The sequence below is a fragment of the Macaca fascicularis genome, chromosome 5, assembly GCF_037993035.2.
Source record: "Macaca fascicularis isolate 582-1 chromosome 5, T2T-MFA8v1.1".
NCBI lineage: Eukaryota > Metazoa > Chordata > Mammalia > Primates > Cercopithecidae > Macaca > Macaca fascicularis.
The window spans coordinates 187,458,989-187,476,394 of record NC_088379.1 but is presented as its reverse complement, the minus strand read 5'-3'; the positions used below and the strand labels follow the sequence as shown (position 1 = coordinate 187,476,394).

At 39.1% G+C, this 17,406-nt stretch overlaps 1 protein-coding gene across 29 annotated transcripts in view; it reads right to left on the bottom strand.

The window, feature by feature from the left end:
- TENM3 (teneurin transmembrane protein 3) overlaps nucleotides 1-17,406 on the bottom strand; it is a 2,750,454-nt gene that overhangs the window by 112,162 nt on the left and 2,620,886 nt on the right. For all 29 annotated transcript variants that reach the window (XM_065545705.2, XM_045391898.3, XM_065545707.2 and 26 more), the window contains 4 exons: nucleotides 11,697-11,907; nucleotides 11,223-11,324; nucleotides 10,839-11,033; nucleotides 9,567-9,767 (listed from right to left, as the gene is read on the bottom strand). In XM_065545705.2, coding sequence (XP_065401777.1) covers nucleotides 9,567-9,767; nucleotides 10,839-11,033; nucleotides 11,223-11,324; nucleotides 11,697-11,907 — 709 coding nt within the window. The remainder of the gene's footprint in view (nucleotides 1-9,566; nucleotides 9,768-10,838; nucleotides 11,034-11,222; nucleotides 11,325-11,696; nucleotides 11,908-17,406) is intronic.

Below are 17,406 nucleotides of genomic sequence, written 5' to 3'. Positions count from 1 at the left end.
TGATCTCATTGTTCAGTTCCCACCTATGAGTGAGAACATGCGGTGTTTGGTTTTCTGTTCTTGTGACAGTTTGCTAAGAATGATGGTTTCCAGCTGCATCCATGTCCCTACAAAGGACACAAACTCATCCTTTTTGATGGCTGCATAGTATTCCATGGTGTATATGTGCCACATTTTCTTAATCCAATCTGTCACTGATGGACATTTGGGTTGATTCCAAGTCTTTGCTATTGTGAATACTGCCGCAATAAACATACGTGTGCATGTGTCTTTATAGCAGCATAATTTATAATCCTTTGGGTATATACCCAGTAATGGGATGGCTGGGTCATATGGTACATCTAGTTCTAGATCCTTGAGGAATCGCCATACTGTTTTCCATAATGGTTGAACTAGTTTACAATCCCACCAACAGTGTAAAAGTGTTCCTATTTCTCCACATCCTCTCCAGCACCTGTTGTTTACTGACTTTTGAATGACTGCCATTCTAACTGGTGTGAGATGGTATCTCATTGTGGTTTTGATTTGCATTTCTCTGATGGCCAGTGATGATGAGCATTTTTTCATGTGTCTGTTGGCTGTATGAATGTCTTCTTTTGAGAAATGTCTGTTCATATCCTTTGCCCACTTTTTGATGGGGTTGTTTGTTTTTTTCTTGTAAATTTGTTTGAGTTCTTTGTAGGTTCTGGATATTAGCCCTTTGTCAGATGAGTAGATTGCAAAAATTTTCTCCCATTCTGTAGGTTGCCTGTTCACTCTGATGGTAGTTTCTTTTGCTGTGCAGAAGCTCTTTAGTTTAATTAGATCCCATTTGTCAATTTTGGCTTTTGCTGCCGTTGCTTTTGGTGTTTTAGACATGAAGTCTTTGCCCATGCCTATGTCCTGAATGGTACTACCTAGGTTTTCCTCTAGGATTTTTATGGTATTAGGTCTAACATTTAAGTCTCTAATCCATCTTGAATTAATTTTCGTATAAGGAGTAAGGAAAGGATCCAGTTTCAGCTTTCTACTTATGGCTAGCCAATTTTCCCAGCACCATTTATTCAATAGGGAATCCTTTCCCCATTTCTTGTTTCTCTCAGGTTTGTCAAAGATCAGATGGCTGTAGATGTGTGGTATTATTTCTGAGGACTCTGTTCTGTTCCATTGGTCTGTATCTCTGTTTTGGTACCAGTACCATGCTGTTTTGGTTATTGTAGCCTTGTAGTATAGTTTGAAGTCAGGTAGCGTGATGCCTCCAGCTTTGTTCTTTTGACTTAGGATTGTCTTGGAGATGCGGGCTCTTTTTTGGTTCCATATGAACTTTAAAGCAGTTTTTTCCAATTCTGTGAAGAAACTCATTGGTAGCTTGATGGGGATGGCATTGAATCTATAAATTACCTTGGGCAGTATGGCCATTTTCACGATATTAATTCTTCCTATCCATGAGCATGGTATGTTCTTCCATTTGTTTGTGTCCTCTTTTATTTCACTGAGCAGTGGTTTGTAGTTCTCCTTGAAGAGGTCCTTTACATCCCTTGTAAGTTGGATTCCTAGGTATTTTATTCTCTTTGAAGCAATTGTGAATGGAAGTTCATTCCTGATTTGGCTCTCTGTTTGTCTGTTACTGGTGTATAAGAATGCTTGTGATTTTTGCACATTAATTTTGTATCCTGAGACTTTGCTGAAGTTGCTTATCAGCTTAAGGAGATTTTGGGCTGAGACAATGGGGTTTTCTAAATATACAATCATGTCATCTGCAAAGAGGGACAATTTGATTTCTTCTTTTCCTAACTGAATACCCTTGATTTCTTTCTCTTGCCTAATTGCCCTAGCCAGAACTTCCAACACTATGTTGAATAGGAGTGGTGAGAGAGGGCATCCCTGTCTTGTGCCAGTTTTCAAAGGGAATTTTTCCAGTTTTTGCCCATTCAGTATGATATTGGCTGTGGGTTTGTCATAAATAGCTCTTATTTTGAGGTACGTTCCATCAATACCGAATTTATTGAGCGTTTTTAGCATGAAGGGCTGTTGAATTTTGTCAAAAGTCTTTTCTGCATCTATTGAGATAATCATGTGGTTCTTGTCTTTGGTTCTGTTTATATGCTGGATTATGTTTATTGATTTGCGAATGTTGAACCAACCTTGCATCCCAGGGATGAAGCCCACTTGATCATGGTGGATAAGCTTTTTGATGTGTTGCTGAATCCGGTTTGCCAGTATTTTATTGAGGATTTTTGCATTGATGTTCATCAGGGATATTGGTCTAAAATTCTCTTTTTTTGTTGTGTCTCTGCCAGGCTTTGGTATCAGGATGATGTTGGCCTCATAAAATGAGTTAGGGAGGATTCCCTCTTTTTCTATTGATTGGAATAGTTTCAGAAGGAATGGTACCAACTCCTCCTTGTACCTCTGGTAGAATTCAGCTGTGAATCCATCTGGTCCTGGACTTTTTTTGGTTGGTAGGTTATTAATTATTGCCTCAATTTCAGAGCCTGCTATTGGTCTATTCAGGGATTCAACTTCTTCCTGGTTTAGTCTTGGAAGAGTGTAAGTGTCCAGGAAATTATCCATTTCTTCTAGATTTTCCAGTTTATTTGCGTAGAGGTGTTTATAGTATTCTCTGATGGTAGTTTGTATTTCTGTGGGGTCGGTGGTGATATCCCCTTTATCATTTTTAATTGCGTCGATTTGATTCTTCTCTCCTTTCTTCTTTATTAGTCTTGCTAGTGGTCTGTCAATTTTGTTGATCTTTTCAAAAAACCAACTCCTGGATTCATTGATTTTTTGGAGGGTTTTTTGTGTCTCTATCTCCTTCAGTTCTGCTCTGATCTTAGTTATTTCTTGCCTTCTGCTACCTTTCGAATGTGTTTGCTCTTGCTTCTCTAGTTCTTTTAATTGCGATGTTAGAGTGTCAATTTTAGATCTTTCCTGCTTTCTCTTGTGGGCATTTAGTGCTATAAATTTCCCTCTACCCACTGCTTTAAATGTGTCCCAGAGATTCTGGTATGTTGTATCTTTGTTCTCAATTGGTTTCAAAGAACATCTTTATTTCTGCCTTCATTTCGTTATGTACCCAGTAGTCATTCAGGAGCAGGTTGTTCAGTTTCCATGTAGTTGAGCGGTTTTGATTGAGTTTCTTAGTCCTGAGTTCTAGTTTGATTGCACTGTGGTCTGAGAGACAGTTTGTTATAATTTCTGTTCTTGTACATTTGCTGAGGAGTGCTTTACTTCCAATTACGTGGTCAATTTTGGAGTAAGTACGATGTGGTGCTGAGAAGAATGTATATTCTGTTGATTTGGGGTGGAGAGTTCTATAGATGTCTATTAGGTCTGCTTGCTGCAGAGATGAGTTCAATTCCTGGATATCCTTGTTAACTTTCTGTCTCGTTGATCTGTCTAATGTTGACAGTGGAGTGTTGAAGTCTCCCATTATTATTGTATGGGAGTCTAAGTCTCTTTGTAAGTCTCTAACGACTTGCTTTATGAATCTGGGTGCTCCTGTATTGGGTGCATATATATTTAGGATAGTTAGCTCTTCCTGTTGAATTGATCCCTTTACCATTATGTAATGGCCTTCTTTGTCTCTTTTGATCTTTGATGGTTTAAAGTCTGTTTTATCAGAGACTAGTATTGCAACCCCCGCTTTTTTTTGTTCTCCATTTGCTTGGTAAATCTTCCTCCATCCCTTTATTTTGAGCCTATGTATGTCTCTGCGTGTGAGATGGGTCTCCTGAATACAGCAGACTGATGGGTCTTGACTCTTTATCCAGTTTGCCAGTCTGTGTCTTTTAATTGGAGCATTTAGTCCATTTACATTTAAGGTTAAGATTGTTATGTGTGAACTTGATCCTGCCATTATGATATTAACTGGTTATTTTGCTTGTTAGTTGATGCAGTTTCTTCCTAGCCTCGATGGTCTTTACATTTTGGCATGTTTTTGCAATGGCTGGTACCGGTTGTTCCTTTCCATGTTTAGTGCTTCCTTCAGGGTCTCTTGTAAGGCAGGCCTAGTGGTGACAAAATCTCTAAGCATTTGCTTATCTGTAAAAGATTTTATTTCTCCTTCACTTATGAAACTTAGTTTGGCTGGATATGAAATTCTGGGTTGAAAATTCTTTTCTTTAAGAACGTTGAATATTGGCCCCCACTCTCTTCTGGCTTGTAGAGTTTCTGCCGAAAGATCTGCTGTTAGTCTGATGGGCTTCCCTTTGTGGGTAACCCGACCTTTCTCTCTGGCTGCCCTTAAGATTTTTTCCTTCATTTGAACTTTGGTGAATCTGGCAATTATGTGTCTTGGAGTTGCTCTTCTCGAGGAGTATCTTTGTGGCGTTCTCTGTATTTCCTGGATTTGAATGTTGGCCTGCCCTACTAGGTTGGGGAAGTTCTCCTGGATGATATCCTGAAGAGTGTTTTCCAACTTGGTTCCATTTTCCCCCTCACTTTCAGGCACCCCAATCAGACGTAGATTTGGTCTTTTTACATAATCCCATACTTCTTGCAGGCTTTGTTCATTTCTTTTTCTTCTTTTTTCTTTTGGTTTCTCTTCTCGCTTCATTTCATTCATTTGATCCTCAATCGCTGATACTCTTTCTTCCAGTTGATCGAGTCGGTTACTGAAGCTTGTGCATTTGTCACGTATTTCTTGTGTCATGGTTTTCATCTCTTTCATTTCGTTTATGACCTTCTCTGCATTAATTACTCTAGCCATCAATTCTTCCACTTGTTTTTCAAGATTTTTAGTTTCTTTGCGCTGGGTACGTAATTCCTCCTTTAGCTCTGAGAAATTTGATGGACTGAAGCCTTCTTCTCTCATCTCGTCAAAGTCATTCTCCGTCCAGCTTTGATCCGTTGCTGGCGATGAGCTGCGCTCCTTTGCCGGGGGAGATGCGCTCTTATTTTTTGAATTTCCAGCTTTTCTGCCCTGCGTTTTCCCCATCTTTGTGGTTTTATCTGCCTCTGGTCTTTGATGATGGTGATGTACTGATGGGGTTTTGGTGTAGGTGTCCTTCCTGTTTGATAGTTTTCCTTCTAACAGTCAGGACCCTCAGCTGTAGGTCTGTTGGAGATTGCTTGAGGTCCACTCCAGACCCTGTTTGCCTGGATATCAGCAGCAGAGGCTGCAGAAGATAGAATATTTCTGAACAGCGAGTGTACCTGTCTGATTCTTGCTTTGGAAGCTTCCTCTCAGGGGTGTACTCCACCCTGTGAGGTGTGGGGTGTCAGACTGCCCCTAGTGGGGGATGTCTCCCAGTTAGGCTACTCAGGGGTCAGGGACCCACTTGAGCAGGGAGTCTGTCCCTTCTCAGATCTCAACCTCCGTGTTGGGAGATCCACTGCTCTCTTCAAAGCTGTCAGACAGATTCGTTTGCGTCTGCAGAGCTTTCTGCTGCGTTTGTTATTGTTTACTGTGCCCTGTCCCCAGAGGTGGAGTCTACAGAGACAGGCAGGTTTCCTTGAGCTGCTGTGAGCTCCACCCAGTTCGAGCTTCCCAGCAGCTTTGTTTACCTACTTAAGCCTCAGCAATGGCGGGCGCCCCTCCCCCAGCCTTGCTGCTGCCTTGCCGGTAGATCGCAGACTGCTGTGCTAGCAATGAGGGAGGCTCCGTGGGTGTGGGACCCTCCCGGCCAGGTGTGGGATATGATCTCCTGGTGTGCCTGTTTGCTTAAAGTGCAGTATTGGGGTGGGAGTTACCCGATTTTCCAGGTGTTGCGTGTCTCAGTTCCCCTGGCTAGGAAAAGGGATTCCCTTTCCCCTTGCGCTTCCCAGGTGAGGCAATGCCTCGCCCTGCTTCAGCTCTCGCTGGTCGGGCTGCAGCAGCTGACCAACACCGATCATCTGGCACTCCCCAGCGAGATGAACCCAGTACCTCGGTTGAAAATGCAGAAATCACCGGTCTTCTGTGTCGCTCGCGCTGGGAGTTGGAGACTGGAGCTGTTCCTATTCGGCCATCTTGCTCCGCCCCCCCCCGGAAAGGGTTTTTTAGTATAGGTAAAACTCAACAGAAAACACTAAATGCTTATTTTATATGTAAATTATATGTAATTACAAAATATATTTTACAAATAGAGGACAAAACAAGTTAACGTGTTATTTAAAATAATACCACTCACTCATGCTGGATAAGTGTTGGTTGGTGGTAATATCCCTAAAATTCTTTAATAAGACATTTCAGGCTCTCTCTAATCCAGATCCCAATTTGTGTTTTTACTCTTATTTATTCTATACATGTTATTTGCTCTAGCAGATGTGAATTTTCTCACCAAAGTTTCTGGTTCCTCAAGCAAGCCAGAGGTGTATGGGCCAAAAGATGAGGGAGAGTGAATAAAACAGGAAGGAGGGGAAGAAGAGAAGGAGGGAGGGAGGGAGGGAGGGAGGGAGGGAGGGAGGGAGGAAGGAAGGAAGGAAGGAAGGAAGGAAGGAAGGAAGGAAGGAGAGATAAGAGAGGGAGGGAAGGAGGAAGAAAACTCATCTCATACAAAAATCAGAATGGGAAGGAGAAAGGATGAAAACTTGTCTCTCAGTAGTATATGAGTTCAATAGAAAATTTTCATGAATATTATCAATTAGCTGATAGGAAACATTTGTTAGTCTGGGCTTCCAGGATTCAATTTGTAGGAGGTAAAGAGTAGCAGAGAAATCTGTCATGCTGATACTGACTCAGAGGGCAGCAGAGATGTCACCCAAGGTTCTTGAAAGGCCAGGAAACAGCAATTTGTAAAAATTACTAGTCTTTTTACTTCTTGCTAAAAATAAACATGTGAATTAGCTTCTCAGCACAATATTTCATGTCATTTTATGCCATTTGATTGTACTAATAGAGGAAACAATTTGCATTTCATAAATTTCACATTTGGGGAACCATGTCCAATCACTAATGTGGAAGCTCCTCTGAATTGATGAGAAATTAAGTATGACAAACTACAATTAGCCTTTAGAATACTTCTACCATAGTGACTACTATCACCACCCTCTACTACGTCTATTAGTGGTTAACACTTACGGAGCACGTACTGTGTAAGGTGCTATTCTAAGTGCTTTTCACGTACTAACTCATTTCAGCCTTACCTCAACTGTAAAAAGTAGTCTTGTAATTATCTCCATTTTACATACAAAGAAACAGAGGCACAGAGATATTAAATAACTTGCCCAACGTCATATTGCTAGTGAATGGCCATCCGAAATTTGAACCCAGGCAGCTCAGCGTCTGTGTTCTGGTTCTCAGTCACTTACTGTTAAACAGGCTTACAGAAGGGGGCAGGAGAGTAGATAGACCCCTTCACTGAAGCCAAGACTTATATTTAATCTAAGTGGGATGTTTTTATTCACTCTACACTGCTAGTAAAATTCATTTTCTTTCTCATTTCTTCTCTTTGTCCTTCCTTCTCTATAATCGTCCTCTTCCTCCTCCACTTCTCTTCCCTGTTTCTCTTTCTCATTTTTCCTCTTCTTTTGATGAATTGTGTAGTTTTGCTTACTTTGAGTATCCAAACAGAATTCATCCTCTTTTCTATTTCTCACTTCTCTTCCATTGCCTCCCTATGTCCTGCCTCTTCAATCAGCCTCACCCTTTCCCAACTTTCTTGCTTCATTCAGGGACATTAACATTAGCACCAATTCTCCTTGCTTCATTTTTACAGCTCTTCTCAACCCGTGTCTCTACTGTGTCTTTTTCAGCAGGTCCTGTCTGCTTTTCCTTTCAAATGTCCCTCAGATTTATCTTTTTCATTTCTACTGACTCCCAACGAATTCATCCTCTTATCACCTCACACTTGTGGGAAAGTCCTCCAGCTTGTCTCTTCACCATCAAAGTCTCACAATTCATGCTCTCTGACTTATTATCTACAGGACAGTTTTCCAAAAACGATACTCTCGTTGTCTTACTGGGCAAATTAGTGCTATTGGTAAATCCTCCATTGCCTGAAACTATCATTTCTAAACCTTACTCCCCATAATTAGGCCCAATCCAATTTTTTGCCTCCAAATACTTTTTCACTGTCCCTTGAATATAATGATATTTCTCACAATTGCATCTTTGCTAATCTTTTATTTAAATTGCTTGGAACCAGAAGTGATTTGGATTTTAAACTTTTCCAGATGTTATAATATTTGCAGAATACGTACCAGTGGAGCATCCCTAATCTGAAAATACAAAATGTGAAATGCTGCAATGAGCATTTCCTTTGAGCATCATGTTGGTGCTCAAAAACGTTTGAATTTTGGAGCATTTTGAATTTCAGATTAGGGATGTTCTATGGTAGTGATGGTGGTGGAAGCGATCTTTAGAATTTATTATCAGCCAAGCTTTGTACTAAGTATGTTATATACATTATTCCAAGTAATTCCCACAGCATCTTTGTGAAGATTGTCCCATGATTTTACAGATGAGTAAACTGAGGCATATAGCAATTTGCCTAAGGTCACATAACTCTTAAGGAGTACAGATTGGATGTGAATCCACACATCTGATTTCACAGTCCATGCTCTTAAGTACTTTCTAATACTGTTCACCTAGCCAAAAATTATACCCTTATCCAGACTGCCATCATCATTAAATAGAGAATGTTAATACAAGTCTCCTTGAAAACTTCGAATACTCATTTAGAATCATTCCTCTGAATGTCCACTGAATTCAGCATAATATTCCATGTAATACTCAATATAATATCAAACTAGAATATATTGATTTAGAATTATTTCATATGTATTCATCTCATCTCCCTAATTAAACTGTAATCTTCCGCACTAGAATGGCATCTTCTCAAACTGTAACTTATGAGTCATGGAATTAGCTCATGGCCTGCAACCAACATTTGAAAAAAAATAAAATAGGCTTGAAAAAAAACAGCATGTATCACTTTGTAGAATGTTTATTTCAATTATGTGAGGATGTGTATGTACACTTACACTAGGTCATAATGCAAAAATGTATTTAAGGTGATAGTTCAAGGTCAAAAAATTAGAAAGCCATTGTTCTAGAGGGCAGGCATGATTCGTTAGTCTTTTATTCTTACGGGGCCTATCACAATCCCACACACACAGTAAGTACTCAATAACAACTTGGCTGACTGAATAAAATTACCTTGTACCATTTCTATTATAACCATATTATTATGATTAAAAACTCAGTGTTGAACCATTTATACATATCATAATATCTATACATGCATAATCTTTACTGTGATCATGTTTAGCCCTATATTGTCAAGTGATTTTTTAAAATTGAGGCTTCTCTGTTTATAAGATAATGGTGCTTAAATTCCCAAGCTATACTTAAGATTTTAGAGAGGTTAGTTTCGGTTAGTAGTTCCACAAATTGAGAGTTAAGAAGATATGGTATCTTATGCAAATGAAAGCTTACTCCTCCCCATAATACTAAAGGGGAAATTTTAATGATAACTTGGCTAAGCATGGTTCCTTCTTTTTTATAAGGCAACTACATATCATTACTTTTAATATTTATTTCTGCAAAGAATCACTTTACTAAAATTTGTATTACGTTTACAAAGAGGCTTTTAAAAATTAAAATATCATTTTTAGCTAAATAGTATCAAGCAACTTGATTGTACTGCATTTATTAACCTCACCATTTGAGCAGTCTGGGCCAGTCCAATTAGGGTCACATGTGCAGGAGCCACTTTCTTGAAGGTATGTTCCGTGACCAGAGCACTGGTCTGGACACATGGTCTTCAGTATTTCACAATTGCTACCTCCCCATCCTGGACTGCAGTGACATTCCCCATGAATACACACACCATGATTAGAACACCCAGGGTCTAGACAGTCAGCTGGTATAAAGACAAGAACGATTTTATTAAATCCAGAAGATATCATAGTGCATGCAGAAAAAAGAATTAAATCCTAATCTAATTTATATGAACACTTTGGATAATCAAATATTTATCTACCATTTTCAAGAACCTGTTTCTGAAAATGCAAAGAATTATAACACAATAAAGCATTAAGAACCAGGCTCGTGCCATTTAGGTAATTGAGACTCTTGCAAGGATTTGTAATTTTCCTGAATTACACACATAGGCTCTTGAGGTTTCAGACTATTGCTCTCTGTTCTGCCTAATCACAGAGTAATAAGTATTGCCTTCTCTATAACAAAATCTGTGACCACTGAGTACTGACGGCTGTATGGGATCCTCACACTGTTTGAGAAATAAATGAGTTGCATACTCTCTTTCTTAATTCACTTTAATGTGCTTCAGATGACGAGATTTAATTTAGCAATTTGACTCAATAAAACTTTACACTTGTAGGGTCAATGGCCTGAAAATTTAATTCCAGAGACTTAATTGCATTACTTTGTGTGTGCAGATCAATAAAATCAATTTGACTGAAGAACGGAAATGGTGCTTTTTTGCTTTCTGAAAAAACAATTCACCTGCACTTTACAATATGGTATCTTGACTCTCATCATTACACGTACACAGCTATGGAACAAATCCATGATGTCACACTTCTTTTCAGTAGCATATTTTGTGTACCATTCTGTCTTTCTAGAGAAGTCAAAATGCTAGATTTAGAAGCTGGCATCAATGTAAAAAACTATAAAAAGAAAAATAAAATCCAACAGGCTGCTGTTAGTTTCAAGGTACGAGGTCTGCTTGCTTTCTCAGAGTGAAGAAAAGGAATGATTCACACGGCTGAAAAAGAGCAAGAGGCCCTTTGGTGTGTGTTCTTTTTATTGGTTAAAATGTTAATAAGACAATGCATTCATAAATATGGATTTTTCAAAATTGCTTTCAAAAGGAAGCCTATAAAAGAGATTTGCCAAACTAAAGATTACAGATATAATCTATTTCTTTATGAAGACAACAACAGACTTCTGCAAATATTGACATGTTTACCTTCTTCACAATTTTCTCCTTTGTATCCCGAGTTGCAGGCACAAGAGCCCATGATACAAATCCCACGACCCCCACACTGCGGGTCAATACACTGGGTAGCCGGCACATCACACTCGGTACCCTTCCAGCCGCTGAAACACAGGCAGCGGCCCTTGGAGTACTGCCCGTTGCCACTACATAACACTGGACAGGCCGCTGTGAAACAAGACACGACAGAAGAATTACAGCCACATTTTCCACCGAGCTTCCGAGAGAAAAGACACATCGCTGGAACAAGCAATTTGCCGGTTTTCCCCCTTCTTTCCTGTCTCGGTAGTTCTTGGAATTACTTGTGTTTCTACAGCTTATTTATATCGGCTTAAGAAAAGAATCTAACTTGCATACCTCTTGAACAATCCGGACCCAGAAATCCTGGAAAACAATGGCAAGTTCCAGAAACGCACTCTCCATTTCCATGACAATTCCGGGGACATTCCACCACAGACTCTGAAGAAAAGGGAAAGAAGGAACACTTGTTGTATAGCCTGCCTCTTGCAAAAGATAAACGGTGTCACTTTGATCTTCATTTATGCTAGATAATTTGAGGAGTAAAGCAAAGCACTGTCACTTCAAATGCAGATTTTCAAAGTGTTTCATGATGTATTCTCGTCTCCCAAGGTAATTCCAGATGATATTTTCTCCCAGTGCTTCATAGTCTGTCACACATTCACAAATAAACGGTTCAAAAATAATTCTCATATTCTACCTGGGCTTTAACACCCTAGGAATTACCCCAAATTGGTACAGATAATTTAGTTTCTATTAAACACGGCGTTTAGGCTGTAGCCTGGAAAAGGGGGCTTTGAAGACTATTCTTACCTATAACAATGGTATTAAAAGACACCTGCTCTGCATTTTTCCCGTCATTATAAAAAGCCAGATGCCAGATTCCGGAATCCAAGTACTGGATAAAGCCAGCCTCATGAAGGCTGACGGATCTCGCCTGCCGTCCGGCTCTCTCCGTCTCAAGCAGGCTCCGCTGCTCTCTGGCAATCAGCCTGCTGCCATCCAGGAGCTCCACGAAGTCATACTGCGGGATGGATGACGAAAAATAGTCAGAAATATAAAGGCTGGCTGCTTCTCTTTCTTTTTGTTCTCCAAGCTGTCTTCCTTTGCTCTAACAAATACAATGTTAGAGAGAAGTTCCTGACTGACAGGTCCAAATGGCAGAAGTCTCCTATGCACACCATTTACAAGGAGGATGCAAACTACCTGCCACATAGGGCCGGATCCAATCATCAGGGACCATTTTTTTCCCCTTATTGGGCAATATGGTTTCCAAATTTATTTAATTCTACTGACTGATCAAAGTTTAATGAGTTTAGGCAGTCTGGGGATACAAACATAAAATCTACATGAACTGACATTTCCAATCCAGCAGGCTTATTTTTAATGCATTAATTCAAAATTGATATATAACAGTTGTACATATTTTGAGTGCCCTCCCAGCCTCTGGTATCCATCATTCTACTCTTTCTTTGTTTTAAATTTTATTTTATTACACTTTAAGTTCTGGGATACATGTGCAGAATGTGCTGGTTTGTTACATAGGTATGCACGTGCCATGGTGGTTGGCTGCACCCATCAACCCATCATCTACATTAGGTATTTCTCCTAATGCTATCCCTCCCCTAGAACCCCACCCCCTGAGAGGCCTTGGTGTGTGATGTTCCCCTCCCTGTGTCCATGTGTTCTCAGCATTCAACTCCCACTCATGAGTGAGAACATGTAGTGTTTGGTTTTCTGTTCTGGTGTTAGTTTGCTGAGAACCATCATTCTCCTCTTTCTACTCATTCACTTTTTTAGCTCCTATATATAAGTCAGAATATGTGGTATTTGACTTTCTATGCCTGGCTTATTTCACTTCACGCAATGACCTCCAGTTCCATCCATGTTGCCAGCAATCTTGTTTTAGTTAGACCACAAGATAACCCTCTACAGTCTTCTCTGACTTAATATTCATGTAGCAACAACTACTGTTGAATCCTTACTCTGTGCCGGTTCCTCACAGGAACGCTCGTAGGAAGGCTTTACCATTTGCACTTTACAGATGAAGGAATCTGAACTTGAGGAGCTGCAGCAGGCTCTCAGCCATCTGGTAATGGTGGGGTTGGGGTGTGAACTCAAGAGCACTTCACTCCAAGTGGGGTCATCCCTCCCACCCTACTCCACCTCTCCTGTGACCCTGATGTGACCATCTCAAGCACGATGGAGAACGCCACGGGCTTTACTTAGTTCTTGTTAGATTAAAGACAAGTAACAAGATGCCTTTACATCTTTGATCTAAACAGTTAACGGAGGGGTTCTGAAGCGACGGCAATAATAGGAAATGTGCCTGACTACTCTTATGAATGGGTCCTCATTAAACCTAAGTTTTGTTTTAGTAAAATTAGACATCAACATTGGTGGCTGGAGAGTTTAAACAAGAATTAAAAATATAAAATGTGACTGTTATACAGTGGAGTAAAATTTTATAAGTAGAAATAATACAGGGAATTTGAAAGATGCTGAAAAGACTTTCCAATGTAGTTTCAAGAAATTTTCTAGATAACAATTGTTAAAAGTAGAGTGATTCAGTGTCTACAGACTGTTACCTAGTTTCATTCTATTCCTGAGGTGTGTTTATGGTGAAACATATGCCACAGTACAATATATAAATAATAATTATAATACTGCATATATAAATCATAAATATTCTACTTTCTGATAGATTTCTTAAATGGAATTTCATCAGAGGCCTATTTAAGAAAAAGATTATTATATGAATCTCTTAATTCAATCAAGGTGGAATAAAATCAGTTGTTGGAAATACTGAGAATCACAGTTAAATAGATTGCCATTTTACTGATCATAGACCTCTGCTGTTAACATTGGAGAGAATTTAGAATTTAATTCAGCTTCTGACTTATTAAAATTATTATTTATAAGTAAAATCTTTTTTTGTTCTTTTGTGTAGTTTCATTAGAATAGAATTCAGCTGTGAGAAATATATAAAAATAGTATAACGTGATCAGCAGTCAACGACGTTTATTTTCATTTATACCTTATAAGGATGAAAAGAATGACTGGTGTGGATACCTGCCCTACAAAAATTTGACTGGAATTCTATTCTAGAATTATTAGAGGAAAACTAATTCAGCAGTTTTGAAAGGTGATTCTGTCTCAAATAAGCCATTCATTTCCTCATCAGGTTTAAATATTTACACATTTGCATGGCAAAGAGACAAGAAAAAATTTCTTTTTATGACCCAAGCATATAAACATTTTTCTTCCCTAACATTAAACACAGTAACTGAAACAGTTGAAGGGAGAAATTCTGAGTTTTAGCTGGTCTTTGAAGGTAAAAGCACAACCATCACCTTTATCATGGAAGTAACCATTTGCATCACACTGTGAACAATAAAACAAGGCCAGGGTAGTGAACATGATGGTGGGGAGGAGGAGCTGACAGGTTTTGAGTATCTACCCAGTTCTAGGCTCTTCTGCAGAAGTGTTTCACACATGATTTCAGAAGTGATTCAAATACCTAAAGAAACATTCCCTACGTTAACACTAAAACCATCTGTGCCAAAAGTTACCAAATTACAAGGAATGAAAATACTTAACAATTTTCGTTCTTAGGGCATAAACTGGTCACTTAAGGGCAAATGTGAGTTTTGCTCTGTAATACTTCTACGATGGAGACACATATATTTTTGGGGAGAAGAGGAGTCTTAGGACCTTATGCTCTTTTTAGGAAGAAATTCTTCGGGCTAACTCTTCAATTGCACTACTCCGGGGAAGCCATCATGAGACAAAGCTTATACTTGATAAAGGTTTCATATAAAGTGAGATAATTTTACTGTGAAAGCTCTGTTTAAAGGTCATTTTCTTATGATTTAATATTAACAAATATACACGCTTTAACAATCCTCGTCTAAAGTTGGTTTCAACTACAATGTATTAACAAGGTCTTTTGGAAAATCAATAGAAGAAAAGTTTGCCCGTCTTTGTTGTATTTATGCTGGTTACCTAATAGACCATTTAAAAACAAATAGATTTTGTTTCAGGTATCTTCGTGGTTCACTTCTGAACAGTTAGATTAGAGGTTTAATTCAATTCTGTTACTAAAACGATAAGTTCTTGGAATCTATGAATACTTAACTGTGTCCTGACATCAACTCTTTGGTAGTGGCACAGTCTTGCTGTAATTGGAATATAGAGAATAAAGAGATTTTACACATCATCTGATCCAACTCTTTCATTTTACCAATGGACACTAAGGCTCAGAGAAGGGATGCTGCAAGGTCACCAAGTGAAAAGGTGGTAAAGGGTATGCTTAGAACCCAGGCTTCCAACTCTCATTCGACAAGAGCCTTCATGTGACTGCACTCAAATGCTACAGTACACTTAACCATAAGGCTCTGCATCGCCTCCTTAGGCCACTAACTGACCAAGAGAATGAACTGGCATCAGGGAGAAGAGAGCCCACTGATTCGTTGGCAACAATCAAACGGGCAGTTTTAAAAAGGTCACAAAGACTGTGACAGCTCAAGCAACCATTCTGAATGGCTGGCCACTTTTAATTATTTCAGGTTGATTTATTTAATGTTCCCCAGAAACAGAGAAATATTCAATTTGGGCTGCTTTATAGAATATTTCATGTTTAAAAACTGAACTCAGAAACAGTTGTTTGCTCTGCTGATACTGAATAAACCACAGGAAGAAACTATAATAACCGTGATGCTTAAGAAAATGCATAACCTACTTAAACACATATATTGTGGTAGAAAAGAAAAGTGGGTATCACATGTATTATGTTTAAATACTAGAAAGATTATGAGAAAACCTGAAACTGCACCTTTTATTTCTCTAATCTTAAATGTTATATACAACTTGCAGAGTCAACTAAATCTTTAAATAAACCTTTCAAGTACACAAAACAATAAGCAATTCTTATCTGAAATTATTTTCTGGAATTTATAAGTTACATGTTCACTATTATGCTTGGCTTAGAGGTACATTTTTTGAATTATACACAAATAATCACATATGTGGTTTTAATGGGAAAATATTTTTTCATATTTCACTGGACAATTGCTATAAATCCAATCTGTCTACTATAATTGAAGTTATAGAGGACTTCCATTTAAGAATTTTTTTTTTTTTTTTTTCCTAGACAGAGTTTTGCTCTTGTTGTCCAGGCTGGAGTGCAATGTCACGATCTCTCGCTCACTGCAACCTCCGCCTCCAGGGTTCAAGTGATTCTCCTGCCTCAGCCTCCTGAGTAGCTGGGATTACAGGTGTGCATCACTACGTTCGGCTAGTTTTGTATTTTTAGTAGAGACGGGGTTTCACCACGTTGGTCAGGCCGGTCTTGAACTCCTGACCTTAAATGCTCCACCCACCTCGGCCTCCCAGTGCTGGGACTACAGGTGTGACCCACTGTGCCTGGCCTTAAGAAAACCTGGTTATTGTATCCTAGTCAGTGTCACCTATAAGATGAACTGGAGTCAAATCTAAAATTTAAAATGGTCCAGACTGGCTGGGCGCGGTGGCTCATGCCTATAATCCTAACACTTCGGGAGGCCGAGGAGGGCAGATCACCTGAGGTTGGGAGTTTGGGACCAGCCTGACCAACATGGAAAAACCCCATCTCTACTAAAAATACAAAATTAGCTGGGCGTGGTGGCGCATCCCAGCTACTCGAGAGGCTGAGGCTGGAGCATCACTTGAACCTGGGAGGCGGAGGTTGCGGTGAGCCGAGATCATGCCATTGCACTCCAGCCTGGGCAACAAAAGCAAAACTCCATCTCAAACAATAAAAAATAGAATAGAATAGAATAGAATGGAATGGAATGGAATGGAATAGAATAGAATAGAATAGAATAGAATAGAATAGAATAGAATAGAATAGAATAGAATAAAATAAATTGGTCCAGATGCGGTGGCTCCTGCCTGTAATCCCAGTCCTTTGGGAAGCTGAGGTGGGCGGATTGCTTGAGCCCAGGAGTTCAAGACCAGTCTGGGCAATGTGGTGAAACCACATCTCTACAAAAAATACAAAAATTAGCCGGGTGCAGTGACACGCATCTGTAGTCCCAGCTACCCAGGAGGCTGAGGTGGAAGGATCACCTGAGCCAAGGAGGTTGAGGCTGCAGTGAGGTGAGACTGTACCATTGCACGCCAGTCTGGAAGACAGAGTGAGACCCTGTCTCAAACAAAAAACAAAACAAACAAAAACCAGAACCCCAACAAACAAAAATACAAAATTTAAAATTGGGCGTTAGTACATTATAAGAAGTATACAATCCATAAGAATTGAATTTACTTTAATAATATATTAAAAATATTAAATAGGAAAAATGAATACACTAAAGCCTGATATTCAGAAATTTCACCGCCATAAAAATTCACATATGTATATGAAGTAAATCCACAATTATATTAGAAAAAGCATGTTGAAATCTTCTTACTCATCTTTCTTTAAATATATAATTTCTTTATTAATATGTGATAACTTTTCTTCATAATTTATGTTCCTAGGTTA